This window comes from Sciurus vulgaris (genome assembly GCF_902686455.1).
Source record: "Sciurus vulgaris genome assembly, chromosome: 5".
Lineage (NCBI taxonomy): Eukaryota > Metazoa > Chordata > Mammalia > Rodentia > Sciuridae > Sciurus > Sciurus vulgaris.
In genome coordinates, this window is record NC_136465.1 from 142,329,515 (window position 1) to 142,351,218 (window position 21,704).

The following is a 21,704-nucleotide window of genomic DNA, read 5'->3' on the forward strand; positions in this document are numbered from 1 at the left end:
GATTCTACATATAGTGCTGTTGTGTATGTGGCATCATTTTTTACTTTAAATTTTATAATGTAAATGCTAATGAAAACTACCTACCTACCTATCATTTGATTTTTAAGATATTTTTTTGTAGATAATTTTAAAAATATTTCTGGTAACTCTGTGAGTTACGTGATATCATGATTTCTATTTTAAAAGTGGAATCAGTGGACATAGAGACAAGTACCCTGCTTGATTAGTAAGGGCCAGACTCATGATTTGGACACTGGCTCCCTGACTGTGTGTTTTATCTCTTCATTGTGCTGCCTATTGGAGCGGTATGATTAATTTGCATGCAAAATATTTTTTAAAAAAATTAAGACAGGCATTTAGGCCAGAAATAAAACTATGTTCAGAAAAATAAAGCATGAAAATTCTAAACAGGTAAATTCTGTGATCGATGAAGGAAGAAAAATACCATAATATAACAATGAATACATTTTATAATACTGTCCCATTAACTTTGACCTGATGAGTGCCTTATCTTTACATCCAAAGCAAGTCTCCAGCTATTTGTGGTGGGACCAAGTTGGATTCTTAGCAGATTAAAACATTTTTGCAGAGGAGAATCATGTATAATTTTGTGGAGCTCTTCAGAGGTTATCTACAGAAAATACTTAAATGACAAGATATGAGAACAAAGAGTGTTAGAACTGTGTCATTTTGATTATCACCTAGCAATTCCCATTACCACATTACATTCCTGAGTAAAGTTTTAGTAGTCTGTGGTTCATGAACTGCTGCACTCAGTGATTTTAATGTTCTTACTGTCTTGAGGAAGAATTTAAATTTCTTTCAGAGAACCACAAGCATATCTTTTCAGAATGCTTTGTAGCTATTTAAATCAAGAAATTTCAAAGTGGCAATGAAGAAAGCTTTGGGTAAAGGGAGGTTCAAGGAATGACAGAAACACACGCAAAAATGTGTTTACATGATGTATGGTGCTATTCACACACATAGAGTGTGAATTCACAGAGGATTTGTGAAGAACTTATGATGGGCAGGAACCAATGCTAGCAACTTTCAAATGCTTTTTCTTATTTGATTCTCAAAAGTGAATAAACTAGTAGACCTGATTACTGGCCCAATTTTAGAAAACTGAATCATGAAGCAGTTAAAGACCATCTAGTAAGTGGTGTAGCCAAATTTGTACTCTGGTTTAATGACTTTGGATCAAGATATATGTTATTTCTTTTATGCTATAAACACATGGTATGTGCGTATCAATGTTTTCTGCTCAGATTTATTTTTTAAATACGTCTCTTTTCTTTCGTCTTAAATACGTCTCTTTTCTTTCGTCTTAAATAGAGATGTGCTCTATGTCTACTCATCCCTGGTACTAGCTTTCTTCTTTCTGCCTCCCTTTTTCTCCAGACCCTTTCTTCTACTGTGCCATGGACAAGGACTTTCAAGGTCTCTTGTTCTGTATATGAGACCTACTGTTTAGGCAGTAATTAAACCCAGTGGATTTGCTTTACTTTGAGTTTAGAGAGACACAAATTATGAGCCTGGGCTTTGCATCTCATTAACCAGTATTGCATTTTTGCCAGAGGAGGTAAAAAAGTTGGCTGCTACTCCTGAGCCTCAGGCAAGCATGACATAATCAAAGGAATATCACATCAGACACTCCTGATGCTCTCCTGGTACTGCCTTTTAGGAATTATAACAACTAGGAAAGTCATGTCTGAAGAAGTAAATGCTTATTTATAAAGTTAAATATTGATTTTTCTCTCTCTTCACTTTGTCATATCTCTTTCACTTGTACCTCTATTTCTTAGCCTTTAGAATAACCATCCATTGGAGCTCTCCTTTCATTAATGGCCTATAAAAATCATGTATCTGTAATTACTTCTGTGATCACTCAATTCACATTTTTCATTTTTTAGTGTGATGATTTTTATAGGTGTGTAATTGTGATGTCAAAGACTTGATAATGTGAAATTACTTGTTTTTATGTGATGCATGAAAATATATAAAAACATGATTTGCTTATAGTTAGCTATTTTTGTTTATCTAAATGGCACCAGCTAGTGCCAATCGGAGTGGGGCCAGCGAAGCCAAGTGGGACTGAAATATCACCTTCATGAAGGATCAATTCAGATTATTTATACATAGTGTTATTTATACAGGCATTGTATTTGTAATATTGTATTAAGACACTAATTTGTAGGTGTGCCTACTTTAACATATGACCGGATTTTATAGCCCTGATTAATATATGAAGAAGCCTAGAAAACAGAAGCGTCTTGCTTTTACATTCCAAGTCTCTCAGGGTCCTTTGGCTTAGCTCAGTAATTGCCTTGATGGAGTAAATGGTTGTATACATCTCTGGTTGGTGAATCCCACTAGGTTTACTAAGGAATAGGTAGCTTGTTTATGCCTGTGCTACCATGCTCATCAATTACAAACTTCCTGATATGTGATCTCGAACTCAAGTTAATGTTTTAGAAAATAACAAAATACTTAATGGATATTAACACTACTTAGATAGCTCTTCATTACAGTAACTTCCATAAACTACTTCCTTATTCTTTATCTTATCTGGCCATTGCATGGCTGCTGTTTTCAAAGAGGTCTGTTGATTTTTTTAAAGGTATATGTCTTTAATCCTTGATTCTATTATCACAAAGTTTACAACAAAGAATCTGGTTTTCAGAAAGAAAGAAAGAAAGAAAGAAAGAAAGAAAGAAAGAAAGAAAGAAAGAAAGAAAGAAAGAAAAAAGGAAAGAAAAAAAAAGAATTTCTACATCAATTAATAACCTAGAAAGAGGAAACTTGGGTAGTCTTTTAGATATGTCACATACACTCATAAATTTTAATATTTAATTTTTGTTCTTACAGAAATAGAATTCTTCACCACCCGAAGATAATTTGGCATGCCCTCATTTGGAAAGGTGGCCCCAATATTCCTTCTAAATGCCCTTGAATGCCCTTGTACAAAGAGAAGTTTTAATGGGTTATTTGACATTTCATTGTGGAGATAGAACTTCCAAAGTAAAAGAAATAGGATTCAAAAAATAAGAACTTAGTTTGTAAGCTGTTAATGTACATAATCTATGGAAACATGAACCTCTGAATTAATTAAGCCCAGAGTGTTGATGAAAATGTAACTGCCTTAGATTGAATTTCTTAAGGGTATCCCTAGAGTTGAGTAAAATATGTTCTTTGTGTCAGTTGATTTGAAGCCAACATGAAACCATTGGGATCTTTTAAATTAAACATTTATCTTAACTAGCAACCTTGAATTTTTTTTTTTAATTTAAAAATTCATTGTGTGGTGCTTCATAGCAGTAGATTTTCATGCAGATATAGATTTAGTTACTCTCTGTGCTTTTGATTTAATCTCCTTTTTATAGTGTGTATTTCTATGTTTTTGCTGTATAGGAGACAGTTCCTTTGGTGCCAGGTCGCGATCTTGATTGGGAGGAAGAAATGGCGAAAGCCCAATCACATGACTGTGTTCCTGTTCTTTCGGAACATCCTCTATATATCCTTTACACATCTGGAACAACTGGGTTACCTAAGGTATTTACTCTCTTAGGGATAATTATCTATAGCAGAAGATTTCCTTTGCACTGTGAATATCTGATCACTGACTAAAAAATATCTTAGACTATGCTTTGATGGTTAGGCATAATTGCTTAGTTTCTTAAATAAATTTTGTGCCTAACTCTAAATATACAAAAATATTCATTATATTTAATGTCAAATGTTTTGTCCCTATTTCTTCCAAATTCTTCTCAAATGTCAGCACTACACAATTGATTAGTAATCTACTAAAATCAATATATATTTAGTTGAATATCAATGGGTTTTGTAAAACTTTGTAAAATTTATTTTATGTATGTATGTATTTATTTTCTATTTCTGGTGCTGGGGGTCAAACCCAGAGGAAATAGATATTTTAAATGAAATATTTTGTATTCTTTTATATTGAGGAATTTTATATTATGGAATTTGTTTTTGATCTAGTTCTTTGTTATAAATGTGATTTTGAGAATTGGTCTGGACAGTTTGAGCAAGAGGCAGTTTATCTGTAGTATCGAAGTATTTGATTTACAATATGGAAGATACTCTACATTTTAATGTCTGTTTACCTTGAAAGGTGCTTTCACAAAGCAAAGTGAAAAATATCAATGTCATGAATGTTTCAGCTATCAGGAAAGACCACTGTTGCCTTGTATCTTCAAGTAGTACTGTTTCTTCACACAGCTTCACAAGGCTTCTGGCCTCATCTTCCTGGCACATCTCCTTAGAGGTTTGAATATACACCAAATCCTAGAATTTAGGGGGAAGGGACCTTGGCAATCACTCTCATCCTGAAGGATAGAGGTCTCTATTATCATTACATCTCTGTAGCTTCAGAGTTTTGAAAACATAATATCGTCATTATATTAAACTAGTCTAATCTATTAGATTATATTTTTAAAAGAAAATTTAAGATATTCCACATAAAGCTTGCTTGTATAAAGGAAAACATTTGGTAGAAGAATGTATTCTCTCCAAGGGTAAAGACCGTGTTTTATTACATTTTCTTCTACTGTCATGTTTTATATGTAGTGAGTGCTCTATAATTTTTATCACATGCATATATATGTATATATCATGCATATGAAGATCATTATCTTTATAGAATCAAAGTCTTGTGATATTCTTTACAACTCTAGTCCTTTGTAAATATTTCTCCATATTGCAGTTTTATTTGCTTGAGTATCCCAAATGATTGAACCCAATCATTTATTTGCTTGAGTATCCCAAATGATTGAACCCTCTACTTTTTGCATTTTACTAACATGATGGAGTCCATCTGAACATTTGGCAATAAAATAAAATGGGGTTCAGAAAAGTTATAATCTAATATAAAAGTAATATAGAAGTATCAACATGAGAGAAAATTCCTGAACTTGAGAATTTAGTATAACTGATCAAACTTAAAAAAAAAAAACAATAGACAAAACAAACACAACAACACTATTGCTTGCTAAAAGTTTGAAGGAATCTTTAAAAAACATATAGAAAGCAAACAAACAAACAAAATCTTTGTGCCACCTCAAGACTTTAAATCACTCTGAGATTCACTGTGACCAGGATTAGGATCTGTATAAGATGAACTTGTCAGTATACAAAGCTGAATCAGCCAGTGTAGAACAAATAAGATAAAAGTGGTATATAGAGCATTATGTTTGAAAAGTGTTGGTTCCCAATAAGGAATGATCCTAGAAACCCCAGGTTTTCTGAGTCAAGTTTGTTTCTGGATTCCTTCAGTGACTAAACTGAAGGTCCTTTGATGTTTTTATCTCCCTTTGTCCTTTTCCTCCTAACATACCATCTTGAAGACCATTTATTTCCATAAATTGGAGGAGGCTTTAATTGCTTGGAGATTTCTTTATTTATATTGAATTTGGCTTAATTCAATGTACATGTGTTAAGTGCTCATTCTGTGTTAGAACAGGGAGACTCTGAGTGAAAAACACAGTACGTCTAATCTAGTAAGGTGGACATATGCATGAACATAGGTCATGCAAGACAAACTGTGATTCTATTGTTGAAAAGGCAGGAGACTGCACACACTGGAGGCAAGGAGATTATTTTTTCAGACTGTTGAGGAATTTACTTATGACAGTACACTTTAGGGAAGAATCAGACTTTGTTCAAGATTAAAAATGAGAGAGAGGAGAAGTTGAAGACATTGAAACTGAGAACATAGGGGGGTGATTTTGAGTATTTACTGAAGTAGAAATAGAGTAGCATGATTGGGGTGGGGAAACCAGGAGTTTTTGAATGTATTCAGTATGATGTGTTTGGGAGACATTAATATGGAGATGCCTAGTCAGTATTGGAAGAGAAGAGTCTGAGGCCCTACATCTGGAGCTAAAGATAGATATTCATGGGTCATCAGTGTAGAGGGCTGGTATTTAATTCATGGAAGTGAGTGGGTTTTGCAAATTGTGTCATGCAGAATGGCAGATGAGGTCATTATTTCTCAGTGTCCCTGAGATGTGCCTTTTTTCCCTACCATGAAATTTAGAATTGCAATTGCTTTGAGATTGTATATTGCTAACAGACCTTTACATCATTTATTTTAATCTACCTTACACATATTGTTATAGTTCTTAGAACATATTTGATACTTTGATTATACAATGGCACTAACCTTAGAATTTGTCCCTGGTAGAGTCTCAGGATATCTTTAATAATCTTTTACTTCTCCAGTTTTCTCCCTAGACACTTCTTTCATTTACACTATTCTCATTTTTGTAGGTATAATCAAGATTCTTGAAATGTTACTGTTGGGATCTCTAGAGTAGAAGTACAGGCTTGGTGAACACACCTGCAGTAATATGCATTTAGATATAAATTTCATGACATCATAGTTTCTCCTTCATCTCTGATCTTCATATGAAATAATAATATCATGAGCCTGTTACAGTTTGGATCTGGAGTGTCCCCCAAAGGCTCATATGTCATGGACTTTTTCCCCAGCTGGTGGTGCTATAGAGGTAGTTTCAGAATCATCCCCAAACTGATAGTACTGTTGGGAGGGGGTGAAAACTTAGGAGATGGGGCCTTGTTGAAAGAGGTGGGTCACTGGAGGTGTGCCTTTGAAGAGTGTATTTTGGCGCTGGACCCTTTCTTTCTTCTGCACTTCCCTGCTGCCAAGAGATGAGCAGAGCAGCTCTACTCTACCTACCATGCCCTTTCTGCCACGATACTTTGCCTCACCACAGGATTAATTTCAGTACAAATGAAATCTCTGAAACTGTGAGCCCCCGAGAAAACCCTTTACTACTTTAAGTTACCTTTCTTGGGTATTTTGTCACAGTGATGAAAGGCTAACTAATTAACACAGACCCCATAAAAATATTCTGCTTAAAAATCCTTATTTCTCATAGGTATATATAAGACCCACATAAGATAGTCTGTTCTTTGGTTGGAATTTGCATATATATTCAGTTCATATTTGCATCTCTGCATCTGCCAACCTTGGAGTTGTCAGGATTCTGTATGACAGGTTAATCTGTTAGCTGTAGCACATATTCCAGCAACCACAGCTGAATTACTTTGCACGCATTTTGGATTTGTTGTGGACTTCTGTTTTCTTTGGTTTTGGTGCCTATATTCAATATCATTCAAAGCACAATAATAACAACAACAACAAAAATCCCTCATCTGGATGGCTGTTCTTTTGGAAGTGGGAGATTTAGTGATGGTCATACTTATCTTTTTCCAGCTTGATATCATGGAGGGACAGTGATAACAACAACAACAAAAAGTTCAGTGCCAAAGGAGAACATGGGAAAGCAATCAGAAGGATAGGATTCAAAAGGAAGTATGACAGGGAGGTGATAGATAAGGCCTTTGATTCTTCTGTGCGTTTACATAACTTCCGTAACTTTTATTCCTGTTTGTTAGGGGATGTATTCATATACCCCACCCTGGGGGGAAATAGTGAGAGAGAATAAAATAAGAGCAGTGGATTGTTTTTTTTTTTAATCTGTGGTACAATTCTTGCAGTTAAAATGCTGAACTTGCTACATCTTTTCTCCTTATCTCATAGTTCTTCAGATCAATAAAAAATTATATAGCTGCTAAAGTATCTTCCAGAGAGATAGTTTCAGAATCATCCAAAAGCCTGCAGCGTTTTATATTTTATGAAATATCCCAAATGGAAACATTCCATTTCCTCTTAGATGATTCACTGGGTTCTACTAGATTCAAGGTTTTTTTTTTTTTTTTTTTTCCTGAGCAAGGAAGAGTATTTTTAAAAGAATTTTATCGCTCACACTTGTGTTTATTCACTCCCATATTCATTCAATCAGTCAGCAAATGTACTAAATGACTGTTGTGTGCCAGATAGTGCTAAAGATGCAAAGGTGTTATCCTCACAACACTGAATTGGGGAAGAGGCACAGCACTGGGTGCTGGCCTGCTCTGATGAGATGTGCTAGCCCTGCAGCACAGTTGGATGGGGGAACAGCTTCTCAAGAGAGGTTGTGTTTTGCAGTGTCTTTGCATTCTTGTGTGAAAAAAATGGGAACTGATGAGGTTCAGAGAAGAAGCAGGGACTCATTTTAGAAAGGGGATGCTATGAATAATGCCATTATCAATATAAGATTATTGATGTGCCAAAATTTTTAAGTACATAAGAGCCATTTATTTTTTTCTTGATTCTCTAATGCCAACCATCATTTGGTAATGTATTTCTTTTTTTTAAGTACAATAATGTACTTACTTCACATTTCCTCTTTTTTTTCTCGACTTGTGAGGGTGAGTTGAAATACATGCACACACATACACACACTCCAACACAAACACATATTCATATATACACATATAAAACAGGTAAACATAAGTATAAACATATACATATACATGAATACATGCATGTGTATCTGCATATGCAAATAAATATCTATGTATGCTAATGTATATTTTTATAGAAGTCTTTATTATAGAATAAATAATAGAGGGGTTGAACTTGGAAAGTATGAAGTTTTGTCATGTACTGTAAACTTTTTTTGCTACATTATTTTGAGATTTGCCTTCCATATTTTTATAGATCCATTTACATACATACACACACACACATGCACACACACACACACACACACACACACACACACACACTTTTAGAATGAAACTCTAAAGCTCATAATCTAACCATGCTTCTCAGTTTTCCTACCTCTTCCCATTTAATGTCTCTTTTTTCCAATTGTGTTTTTCAAGTTTCTGTAACTCAAACTACACACAACACTTCATATTGATGTGTTTTCTGTCTTATTTAATTGTCCCATTTATGATATTTTGTGGCTTTTCTTTTCTTCAAAAGCAGCTCAGTAAGCTGGAATTCTTAAAGTACTATTTGTGATTACTCTCTGGTCCCATGATTTAGTGACTAATAATCACCCTTTATTTTGACTTGTGGAAATGAAAATCTTTAAATATCATAAACATTCTAAGTACAAAAAAAAATCTGCACATTGTCTTTTTTACCCATTTCTGAGACAGAATTCATTTTCATGTCTTTATTTAAAGCTCAGAGTGTGATTCCCACCTGGATGTTTTTCAAATTCTCCAGAAGATTTTAAGGATTATTGTTGATCCTATAAAAACCTCCTGAAGAGTATATTGGCAGAGTATAGGGCTTTTCTGAGAATATATCAGATCACATAATGCTTTAATTTACAAGGTAGAGTGTAAGCACATAGAGAAATCAGTGACAGATTGAAAAGACTCAAAATGTAGCAAGCTTGTGATTGGGGGCAAGCACTGGTGTTGAATAAATATTCTTACCTCATGCATGGTATTTCAGATATATTTTAAAACTGCTGAGTGTAATTTTGCTTACCTAGAATATAATGATTTGGTTTTGTGAGCACAACTTACATGTTTTCAGAAGCTGAACAGGGTTTCTCCCTTGCATTGTGATTATCATTACAATTACAATGTGATTATTATCATTACAATGTGATTATTATCACAAGCAAGAAACAGAAATGCTTTTTCATCTTATTCATAAATTAATGTATATAACAAAGAATCTCCTTTTAAACATAACCTTTCATATTTTTTACCTTTAAACCTCTCATAAACTATCTACATGGAGAATATAAAATGGCATAGTTCTTTTTTCTATACTATATAAAAAATCAGAAATCTGTATCATCTGAATATTTTGGGAAGCTAGACCAAATTACAGATCTAAAGTTTAAATTATTGAATGGCAAAATGATGCCTGACTAAAATATTTATATTCATTTTTCTTTTTAAAAAAGTGAGTATTAAAGATCAATGAAGGGCTGGAGTTATGGCTCAGTGGTAAAATATTTGCCTAGCATTTGTGAGGCATTGGGTTTGATTTTCAGCACTGCATATAAATAAAAAAATAAAATAAAGGTCCATCAACAAATTTAAAATATTTTTAAAAAATCAATGAAAATAGAAGTTATGGTTTTTATCTCTCATCTTCATTTTATTGTTTTAAAGGGGATCTTTGACAGTGGCTTCTAATTATTATGGCACTTTTTCTTTTTGAGTGGTACTAGAACAGGGTAAAATAAAAAGCAATAATTTCTAGAAGAAATAATTTTGTCTAAAATATATTAAATTTTAGGCTGGGTATGTAGCTCAGTGGCAGAGTACATATTTAGCATGTGCAAGGACCTGGGTTTGATCTCCAGCACTTAAAAAAAAAGAAGATTTAAAATTTTAGCCTTTACAATTTTAAATGCTTTTTCATACCTGATCGCATTAAGTCTCACTTTTTTTTTTGTTTGTTGGTTTTTTTTTTTTTTTTTGGTCAGCTGGGTTTAAATAATCACAAATTTATAAAGCAACATTCCTGAACATCATTCGAAAAAGTACCTATTTGAGAGATAATAGAAATTTGTTAGTCCTTTAAATTTATCATCTGGGTTTTGGAAGTAGTTACTACTCTGTTGCATATATCTATCTAGTCTTTTATTCCTTTTCAAAATTTCCAGATTATGCATCTAAAATTTTACTCCATTATTATAATTGTTAAATTGTTGATAAAAATGAGCTTAAAATGTAGGTAGGTTGGAGAGAAAAATCTAAAATGCATCAAATGAAATCATTATTGACATTAAATATTTCTCTCTACCGTAACATATAGACAACATGTTGTCTACAAAAAAGCTGTACTTTTTCTCCTTTGCAAAATTAGTAAAAGTTTTTAGAAAAGGTTATTTGCAAATTGACTAATGTCAAATTCATCAGGTTATTGAGCCATAGGAAAAGAGACCTTATTAAAATAAACTAATTAGCAAAGTGTGTGGAAGATAGGATAGAGTATATGGGGAAACAACTGCTCAGTTGTCATGGCAGAGTGCATGTGTGAAGTTTGCTGGCAGGGGGTCCAATATTTCTCATATTCTCAAGATAATCAAAAGATCCAGCTGCCTGCTAACCATGTCATACAACCAAGAAAATAGCTCTCAAACGCCACCAAAGCTGCACCTGGTATTTGCCAAGAGACCAGGTGTTGTTACTAGTAGATAAAATATGTTCCACAGCATGATACCTATGTTTTATTAGTGGTACCTGAGGAGAGCAGTGATTTTAGTAACTAATGGAAAGTCAATTTATTTTACATTCCCTTGGTTCATGTATATGGGTTAGAACTGCAGAGTTATGCCAAAAAAGTATAATTAACAGCACATTTATTAATTAAGGCCATGCTTGCTCTTTTATGTAAAATAATTTTTTTTTTGCATACAGCAGTTGTAATTACTAAAAGATGCTTCAAAATGTATTTGAGTATAATATAACTTGTACTTGTTAGCAGGCATTCACTTCCTTATAGATATAAACATGGTTATGTCTTGTTGGTCTGATGATTAATGTTTATAATGAAGCAATAAATACAATTATTAAATTTACCATCAGTTCTTATTTATGATGACCCTTATGCCCAGTGTTCAAATATTAGTCTTCTATTGAAGTTGAATATGTTCAGTATTGAGGAAAGCTACTGGAAAAAAACTTTATATAAAAGTTGATTTGTGAAAATGGTACTATAGTGATGTATTGATCCTTAGTTTTGTCCCAAATGCAGTATAAAAAAGCAAATCTGTTAACTTCAGGTCCAACTTATCAGGTTTCATCCCTCAGGGTTCCAGAATCCATCATTTAAGAATTGTTCAACTCTGAGATGATGCTTGTAGGATTCCCATTTAGCATTGTAATCAGGCTCCAGTTACAATATGACTTTGTTTCCTATAAGCCATCCAGTATCATTTAATTATCTTGAGAAATAGATATCTTTATGTTAGTCTGTATTTTAGGCATGTAACTACATTTGAACTTTTCATGCACTTAATTTTGTTATTTTCCATTTTTATTCTGGAAATGCATTTGAAAATGTAATGTTGCTAATGTGTAACAAAATTGAAAATATTTTATGTATGTGATTTTGTGAAATCATAAGTCTTCTTTAGAACAGCAATAATGTCATGCAAGATGGATTCCACGAATGGAACTGATAAGGACAAATTGTTCTGGGTTTTCTATTGAAGAAGCCACAGAAATAGTGATTCAAACATAGTTATATAAATTTGAAGTAATTTGTACTCTACAGAATATCAAATACTTTAAATCTGGAATTTTTAAAGTAAAGAGTATGAAGATAGAGCAATTTTTAACATATCCTCCACTGAATTTAACTTCGCTTTTCTCTCCTTTAGGGTGTGGTGAGGCCCACTGGAGGATATGCAGTAATGCTAAACTGGACAATGTCTTCAATATATGGCCTTAAACCTGGAGAGGTAATCATAGTTTTAAGTATGCACTATGTGACATTTCTGATTAAGCCATGTACATTTTTATCATCTTCTTAATTTTTAGGTGTGGTGGGCAGCTTCCGACTTAGGCTGGGTTGTTGGACATTCCTATATCTGTTATGGACCTCTCCTACATGGGAACACAACAGTTTTATATGAGGTAATACAATAAATATTATACCACTTGGTGGTACATATTTTAATGAAATTTTTGAGAAGTAGTCCTGAGTAGGAACAGTAAAATGTGTATAGAGACAGGAAACATTTTTATATCTTCTTCTAGTTAAAAATATGATTTCAAAAGAGAAGGCAATTTGTAGGAAATAATAGCCAGCTATTTCAATTGCCATGAAGAACAGTCAGTATAAATTAAACTCTGGAGAATGTACAAGAACAAACTTAATGTCTGTCCTTAATAGATTTTTAGAGTATTATCAAGTTGATACTTTTTGTGCACTTAATTTTAGAGTCCTAGAAAAGAAAATAGTTACCATTTAACAAGCAACATAGATTCACCTTTATTTTTTTTTTTGAAGAATCAGTGGGTTTCCAAAGGTATTTTGTCTCAGTTATAGGCAAATTATTTTGATGGTTTCTGATCATAACACTCTGTAAGCGAGAGAAGTATACTGACCTGATTCAGAGCTAAACAAATAACTGCTTGAAGATTGGATACACGTGTTAATTTCAACCTGGAATAAGGTTTCTGTCTGTATAACTAGGAAGTTCTCTGTCTGTATTTATTCTCTTTACTTTCAGTGACATATGAAAATTTAGACAGCATACTTATAAGATTTATAAGTGATCAAAATCTTGGAGGGATTAAATATGTGGTGGTTTGCTAAGTTATCATTCAAATGATCCTAGATTATTTTGGACAAAACAGGATAGAAAAATACAGAAGTCTTTATGATTTCATATTTAAATTTGAAAATTACACAGAAATAAAATAGGATAAACTTGGGTTGGTTGTACTTTTTGTCATTAAATCCTGGGGGTTACACTTGTCCATGGTACAAACATAAATTGTTGGTGGGATTGTTTTAAGAAATAGTTACCATATACAATGATATAATCTTTATTTTTCTGCACTTGAAAATTTGTGTTCAGCTTAATGAAGAGGATAAAAACAAAAATGAAACAAAACAAAAAGCAGCTTGCTAGAAATAATGCGAAAGAAAAGGACGAGGGTAAAAATTGTAGAGATGAACTAGGAATGGCTAGTGTGAAAAACAAGGTTTCTAAGGTGCATATATCAAAAGCGTCTTTTGATAATTAAAGAACTGATGCATATAAAATAAGTACCCTTATCATGCAGAGTTATAGAAAGTTATGTTTGGGGAATAATCAGAGACAAATTTAAATATATAATTGCATTGCAATAGAAAGGATAGCTTCTCCACTACGAGGCTCTCTTTCACATAAAGTGGTCTCTCAATATCTAACTAGGAATGTGGAGAAGAGAATTTTGTATGTGGGATATGTAGAGAAGTATCAGATGATGTCAAGTTTCTTTACAATATAACACTCTGCAACTCAATGAATCTCAAAAAAAAAAAAAAAAAACACGAGAGACTATTCTTTATATGAAATGCTTCTAGTGCCTTCACCATTGAAAGGTCATTTGTGTTCCATCAATTTTAGCTGTTTTAGTTTTCAAGTTTTTGTCTTTGAATGCTAAGAAATATTCAGGCAGACTTTAATACCAGAATTAAACCATTGCACACTACTCCACAGCTCTTGAACTGTGTTTTTGTATCTGGCGGACTCGATATGCATTTGGGTGTTTGTAATTAATTACAGAATGATATAAAGCTTGACACATCTGTTCCATACTGAGGTCCTTGCAAGAGAATAAATGTTTTTATTTAGGAAGCAAGCAAAATAAATCTCAATGCCGAATGCTTACATTAAAATGTGACATTACTCATATAAATGTGACAAAGCAGAATTCACCTTTATAACTATTTATCACTATTATGCTGACTTCAGAATTGAGATACATATAATAATTCTGCTATTTACCATTGGCTTTCTATTGTTTCTCCAGTTTGTTTAAAATGTGATGCTAAAACCAGCAAGGGAGTTTGGTTGTTTGTCTTTATCTTGGAGTGATATGCTCAAGAACAGTGTTGAGTTTCTATGAATATTTGCTGCGTGAATGACTGAATAAAGTAAGCAACATTTTTTGGGGGGGGTACCAGGGGTTGGACTCAGGGGCACATGACCACTGAACCACATCTCCAGTCCTATTTTGTATTTTATTTAGAGACAGGGTCTCACTGAGTTGCTTAGTGCCTCACTTTTGCTGAGGCTGGCTTTGAACTCATGATCCTCTTGCTTCAGCCTCCCGAGCCTCTGGGATTATAGGCGTGTGCCACTCTGCCTGGCTGTAGTAAGCTACATTTTTAAGGCCTTTTCTGCACTCTCCTTTATCCCCCCAACTTGTAAATGTCCTCTGTTCTCTCTGATCACACAACAAAGCCTTTTAGACTTTGATCCTTATAACTTTTCCATTTTTATTCTTCTCCACTAAACTTGAGAAATGACCCTACCCACATGGTCTGAACTTCACATTCTTCCACTCACTTTTCTTTTCACTCTTGTCTGGTTTCTGTCCACATCATTTCATAGAAGCTGCTGTAGCAGAGGTCAAAGTCAAAGGGCCTTCTTTAGTATCATGTTATCTTTTTTCTTAGTAGCATTCAGCACTGCTGACTGTTACTTTTAGGAAATTCTCTCGTCTCTCTTGAGTCTAATGCCCTTTTGCTGTTGTTCGAGTGGTATCTTTGACCTGGTGTGACTGTTCCTCTCTCTTTCCTTACCTGGATAATTTCTGCTATCCTTGAAGGCTCTGATTTAATGTCATCATCTCTCGAAAGGTTTCTCTCACAGTCTTAGACTGTGTTCAGTGCTTTTTCAGTGGTCCCATTATCCTCTAAGTGTACATCTGTTGCTGAGCTGGCCACAATGGGTTATCTGTTTACATCCAGAAAGAGTAACAGCATCAAAATCCAGTTTCCCAGTACAGTGTACTGCACAAAGTGGCAGTCAATGAATACTTGTAGAACCAAAATACACTCTCCTCCCCATTCTCTTCCTTCTCTGACAGATTGATAGCATTTTCCTCTCTTGATTTCTTCTCCTCTTCAGTCCTAAACATTGGGGTTTAGTTGGGTCTATTCTTAATGCTATTTTCTCATTCTGTTTATATTTCTAGGATAATCTTCATGCAGGTAGATTACACTGTTACTAATTAAACCAAGGCTCCCAAATCCTATTTCTATATCTGACCTTCTCTGGTCTCTTGAAGGTCCATGGATACCTTATGCTCAAGATGACAGGAATTGATGCTGTCAGTTCCATTTCCAGCCAAATGTGCTTACTTCCATGTAGTCTCTAGTTCTGTTGATGTTACCTCCATCCACACAGTCATCATCCAAGATACAAATCTACGAGTGATTTTGACGTCATTGTCTTTACACCTTCCACTCGGTTGGTAATTATGTCCTTTGAATCTACTGTTTTAGTAACTATCAAACTGTCCCCTCTTTTCTTTCTTCCCTGCTGTATATTCAAGGTTGACATTCATGTCATGCTGACTGATGTTCATTCCATGTTTGAGTTTCTAATTTGATATGTGCCTGAGTAATCCAGTTATGTATTTCAGAGTATTATTAGATAGACTAGAGGCCTTTCTGACATACATCCGGTGTCATTCATTTCTAGGCCCTCCCTATACTTCTGCTTTCTGATCTTTCCTCACTTCCACATTCCTGTATCAATAATTGATAGAAAAACAGAAATAAAATCAGCAAAGATATAGAAAAGCAAAAATTGTCAACCAAAAGATCTAACTGACATTTATAGAACACTCTTTCCAAAAACAGCAAAATATACTTTTAAGTGCCCTTGGAACACATACTAAGATAGATAAAGTCCTAGGAGACATACACACAGCATAACTTCAACCATTTTAAAATAATCAAAATCACCTAGAGCCAGGTTTTTTTTCACTCTGATGGATACAATCTAGAAATCAATACCAGAGATGTAAAAGGAAAATCTCCAAATGATGGAAAACTAATCAGTACACTTTTAAATCTTCAATAGGATAAAGAAATACTCCGAAGGAATATATTTTGTGTATATGCTTATGTGTATGCATATATATAGACACATTTATTTAGACCTGAATAATAAAGTACATCATATCAAAATATGTGGGAAACATTTAAAGCACTGTGGGGAGGATGTTTTTTTGTATCAAATGGATACATTAGAAAAGAGGAGAAATCTCAAATCAAGAATCTAAGTTCCCATCTCAAGAACATAGAAAAAGAACAAAATAAACCCCAAACAAGCAGAAAGAAGGAAATAAAGATAAGAGCAGAAATCAATGAAATTGAAAATAGAAAAGCAATAGAGGAAATCAATGAACCACAGAGATGGTTCTGTGAAACAGAAGCGACAAACCTCTACAAGTGTTACAAAGAAAAAGAGGAGACACAAATTACCAATACCAAAATGAAGCAGGATATATCACTAATGACCCTTTAGACATAAAATGAATAACAAATTCTCTGACCAGCTTAACAGACATAAAGTTGATGACTTAGATGAAATGGATCATTTCCTCTAAAAACACAAACTACTACAACTTGCTGAATATGAAATAGGTCACTTGAATAACATTATTATTTAAAAAAGTCAAATTTGTAATTTAAAAGATTCCTAGCAAGAAATCTCTTGGCACAGATGGTGTTACTGGAAAACCCTACTAAATCTTTAAAGGAGCATTAACACCAATTCTGCATTAGGTCCTTCAGAAAAAAGAAAAAGAGGGAGGATCATATTGCCCTAATAACAAAATCAGACAAAGAGAAAAACAGCAAACTATTTCTGACCAATATCTCTCATGAATATATACACAAAAATATTAGTAAACAGAACCGATCATTATATAAAAAGAATTTACACCATGACCAAGTAGAATTTATCCCAGGATGCAAGGCTGGTTCAATATTGGAAAATCAACCAAATATGATGTAACCTATTAATTTAACGTATTAACAGGCTAAAGAAGAAAAATCATTTTATCATATTGGTTGATACAGAAAATTTATATAATAATCCAACCATCATCTCATAATTTAGAACTCTTAGAAAACTGGGAATAAGAAGGAATTTCCTCAGCCTGACAAAGAACATCTATAAAAATGCCTAGTGCTAACATCACACTTAATAAGATTGAAAGCTTTCCCTAATATTTGGGAACATGGCAAAGATCTTCACTTTTACCATTTTATTTGACAGGGTTGAAAAATTCTAGCCAGTTGAATATGGCAGTATAAGGAAAGGAGAGGTGTACAAGTCAGGAAGAAAAAAATTGTGTCTATTTGCATATGGCCTGATTATCTATGGAGGAATTTGAAGACTATACAAGAAAAAAATCCCACAACTGTTAAGTGCAGCCCCACCTGAAGATACTAAACATACAACTATCCATTGTATTGCTATGTACTAGCACCGTACACGTTTGACTGAGAAAGGCAGTATGAGGGATCCCTGTGGAGATGCAGCTGTTTTGTATGTTGATGTGTCAATATCCTGAATGTGATAGAGTAGGACTACAGTTTTCGTGAGACATTTCTACTGGGGAAAATTGGGTAAAGTGCACATGGTGTATTTCTGTATTATTTCTTACAACTGCATGTGAATCTACAAATTATATAAATGCTTTAAGAAATAAAAATTGGCCAGGCACTGTGGTGCAAGCCTATAATCCCAGCAGTGTGGGAAGCTGAGGCAGGAAAATTGCAAGTTCAAAGCCAGCCTTAGGAACAGTGAGGCACTAAGCAACTCAAAGAGACCCTGTCTCTAAAAGATACAAAATAGGGCTGGGGGGCTGGGGATGTGGCTCCATGGTTGAGTGCCCCTGAGTTCAATTCCCAGGACCCACCCTACCCCAAGAAAAAAAGAAAAAAAAAAAAAAAAAAAAAAGAAAAATTGAAAGCTTTTCAAAGAACTCTTGTCTCTTAATAAACATAATTCAGTCTGATTTGCATAATACAAATGATCCGTAGTCACCTGTCCCCACCTACAGTCATAGTCTTCTCTGGTTCCTGACCTCTATCTCTCTTCTCTCAGAATTCCTGTCATTCTGGCACTTACATGAATAAAATTCTGCTCGTGATTAAGTAGTTCCCTCTGTTAAAATTTCTATTCTGATCATGTAGCAAAGTGATTCTTTTATCAAAGGATTAAATATAAAATATTATAGCCTAAATATTAAAGCTTATATAGTCTTCTGTCTGATATTTTTGTTTTTGCTTTCTTCTGGGTGATGGTAGTGTTCTTCGTATTTCCATTAACCCACTTAGATTCCTTCAGTTTTGTAGATACACTGTTGGTGTTCTGTGAACTCTTTGTGGGCAAGAGGTGTTTGTTATTTATCTGGCAGGGTGCTTCCAGAAGGTAGGTGAAATTTATTGAGTGAATGAACCATTTTAAGATGATTTATTAACAATTTAAGCATGGGAAATCCATTGGAAAAAAAATCCCTGATTGATCAATTAAAGCAACACTAAACTAAACTAAAAAAGAATTCTGACTTGTTGCCAAGCCAACAAATGAATAAAATATTTATTAGGCTTCACAAAATTATTAGCACACTTGGACCCCCATTTCAAGATGATTACCAGATTAATACGGTTGTCCTTGGTATCCATGGGGCATTTGTTTCAGCAAGGGCTGACATCAAAATCCTCAGATGTTCAAGTCCCTTATATAAAATAGCATAGCATTTGCAAATAACCTATCCTTATCGCTCCTATTTATTTATTCATTTATTGTTTTTTGGTATTGGGAATTGAACTCAGGGGCATTTAACCACTGAGCCACATCCCCAGCCCTTGTATTTTATTTAAAGACAGGGTCTCACTGAATTGCTTAGAGTCTCACTAAGTTGCTGAGGCTAACTTTGAACTTGGGATCCTCCTGCTTCAGCCTCCTGAACCACTGGGATTATAGGAGTGTGCCACTGTGCCTGGCCTTCCATATACTTTAAATCATCTCCAGATGATTTAAATGACTAATACAAAGTAAATGCTATATAAATAGTTGTTGTAGTATATTGTTTAGGGGGTAATGACAAAAATGTACATGTTCGGAATAGACACTTTTTTTTTTTTTTTTTTTTGGTGCTGGGGATTGAACCCAGGGCAGAATAAGAATAGACACATTTAAAAAAAATATATTTTTTATCCATGGTTGTTTGAATCCATGAATGTGGAACCCAGGGGTTTGAAAAGTGTTATTTTAATTTAGCTTTATTAGGAATATTTTATTTAGGAAGCCAAACTCTTGTGTTAAAGTAATAAAATATATATTCTTTATATAGTAAACAATAATTTAGCATATCATTCATGTTATTCTCATAGGTTTACCTTTTCTAAAGAAAAAAATATATACAGCTGATTGTGATTGAAGTTTATTTTCATGCGTAATGAATTGTAGCATTTCAAAGGTGTCATATAAAGTGGATAGTGAATTAGTGTCTGGGACAATATCTTTCCTTAATGATGAATCCTGATTTAACAAAAATTGATGTTCTGAAGTACCAAGAGATTTGCAGATCATTATGTGCCAAATCATCTGGAGTACAACAACCAGTGCATAAAAAATATCTTTTATTGAATGCAAATAGCTTGTGATAGTTTGCAAATGAATAATGAATGAATTCTTTTTCCTCAGCAAAGACTTGTTTAATATTCTTGAATTTAATACCAATCTATATCAGATGAAAAAAATAGACACCCCAAAGGGTTAAAACTAGTTTGAACATTCAGTGTAACTTCTAGATACAAGGGCTAGTTGGTTGAAATAATAAGGTGTGATTAAAAATGAAAGAATACAATAGATATTTAAATACATTTTTTTTCTTCCATAAAAAGACAATAACTACATCTGCAGGGAGCTGAACATATCAGAAATCCTGTTTTCCTGCTTTGGTATGAGCATCCTAATGACTAGCACAGGTAAAAATACATTCATATTTCTCTTAAGACAAACAGACCAAAATGCTTAATTTCCTTCTGTCCTTGCAGTGGTAATGTTCTCTGTTCATCTTTGAAGCTTATCTGCACTCAGTAGCTTATTTCCTTACCTGGATTTTAAGCCCACAGTCATTTTCACTTGACATCTATTATCATTGATCCATAATACAGCTTTTCTTAACTCCCTGATCATCTCCATTGTCCTCTCCATGACCCCCATCACTTGTTGGTCAAATCTTGTTTCCATGCTCTCTCAGCACCGTACGTTGGATGGCTTCACCTATAGTACAGTTTCATGTTAGTTGGTTGACTGGCTCCTTGGGATGTGTGCTTGCCCCTCTCCTCTCTAAACTCTATTAGGGAAGGAATCATCTCAGTTTTTTTGCATCAATTCTTGGCTCCTAATCTTGCTCTTCACACATGTTTAGGTCCCAATAAATATTTTTAAACATATTCCTGAATGAAGATATCAAGAAAAAGTATAACTTGACTTATAGGTAAAGTTTTTTTTCCTCTAGGAGGGGAAAATGTAATTTTAATTTCCTCTTGTATCAGAGGACTTCATGAACAACTTACATAAGAAGGCTATACTTTTTATAGGCAAAGATTTACTTTTATTAATTGAACTGAGCATATTAAAAGATTTAATGCTAGAAGCCAAACTGGACTGACCTGTTGAGATATGGAAATGATCTAACTTCCTTCCACTAGTCACACCCACCCAAAGGTTCTGCTAGATTTTAATGGCACCCTCAGGTGGGAACCAAGCCTAAATACATGAGTCTTTGGGAGACACTTAAGATCCAAACCAGAGCAACACCATCTTTTAATACAGGAACTTTAATGTCTAAACAAACTTAGTCACATATTGTGTATGCACATGTGTGTTTTGGCAAATAGTGATTATTTTTTAATAGTGATTAAAATGCCTCCTGGCCTCTGCCTTCCATTTAGTATTTGTCTACTCTTTTAGTTTGCCATGTGCAGAATCAAACCTAACCTTCTTAAGGAGAAACAAGCCCTTCTGGGTCCTGCCTTTCTCCTTTACTGCCGTGTTTCAGTATAGAAATGTGTGTCTTATATACACATTCAGTTTCATAATGCCGTGGAACCCACGCTTCCACAATGGCAAAGATATGGCTAAAGCAAGAAAACAGAGTACTCTTGATCCTTGGCTAGGTTATTACCTAGGTCTAGAAGGGGATATTGGTGATTGCTGTTCCTCTTAAATCTAGCTTGGAATGAAATTGATTAGTATACTTGATATTGATATGGAAATTGTCATTTTTATGCAATAATGGTCTCCTTTAAAGTCCTC

The 21,704-nt window shown here is 34.0% G+C and overlaps 1 protein-coding gene across 5 annotated transcripts in view; it reads left to right on the top strand.

The window, feature by feature from the left end:
* The window catches only part of ACSS3 (acyl-CoA synthetase short chain family member 3), a 167,388-nt gene that overhangs the window by 52,657 nt on the left and 93,027 nt on the right, over positions 1-21,704 (top strand). For all 5 annotated transcript variants that reach the window (XM_079140420.1, XM_079140423.1, XM_079140419.1 and 2 more), the window contains 3 exons: positions 3,412-3,552; positions 12,234-12,314; positions 12,394-12,489. In XM_079140420.1, coding sequence (XP_078996546.1) covers positions 3,412-3,552; positions 12,234-12,314; positions 12,394-12,489 — 318 coding nt within the window. The remainder of the gene's footprint in view (positions 1-3,411; positions 3,553-12,233; positions 12,315-12,393; positions 12,490-21,704) is intronic.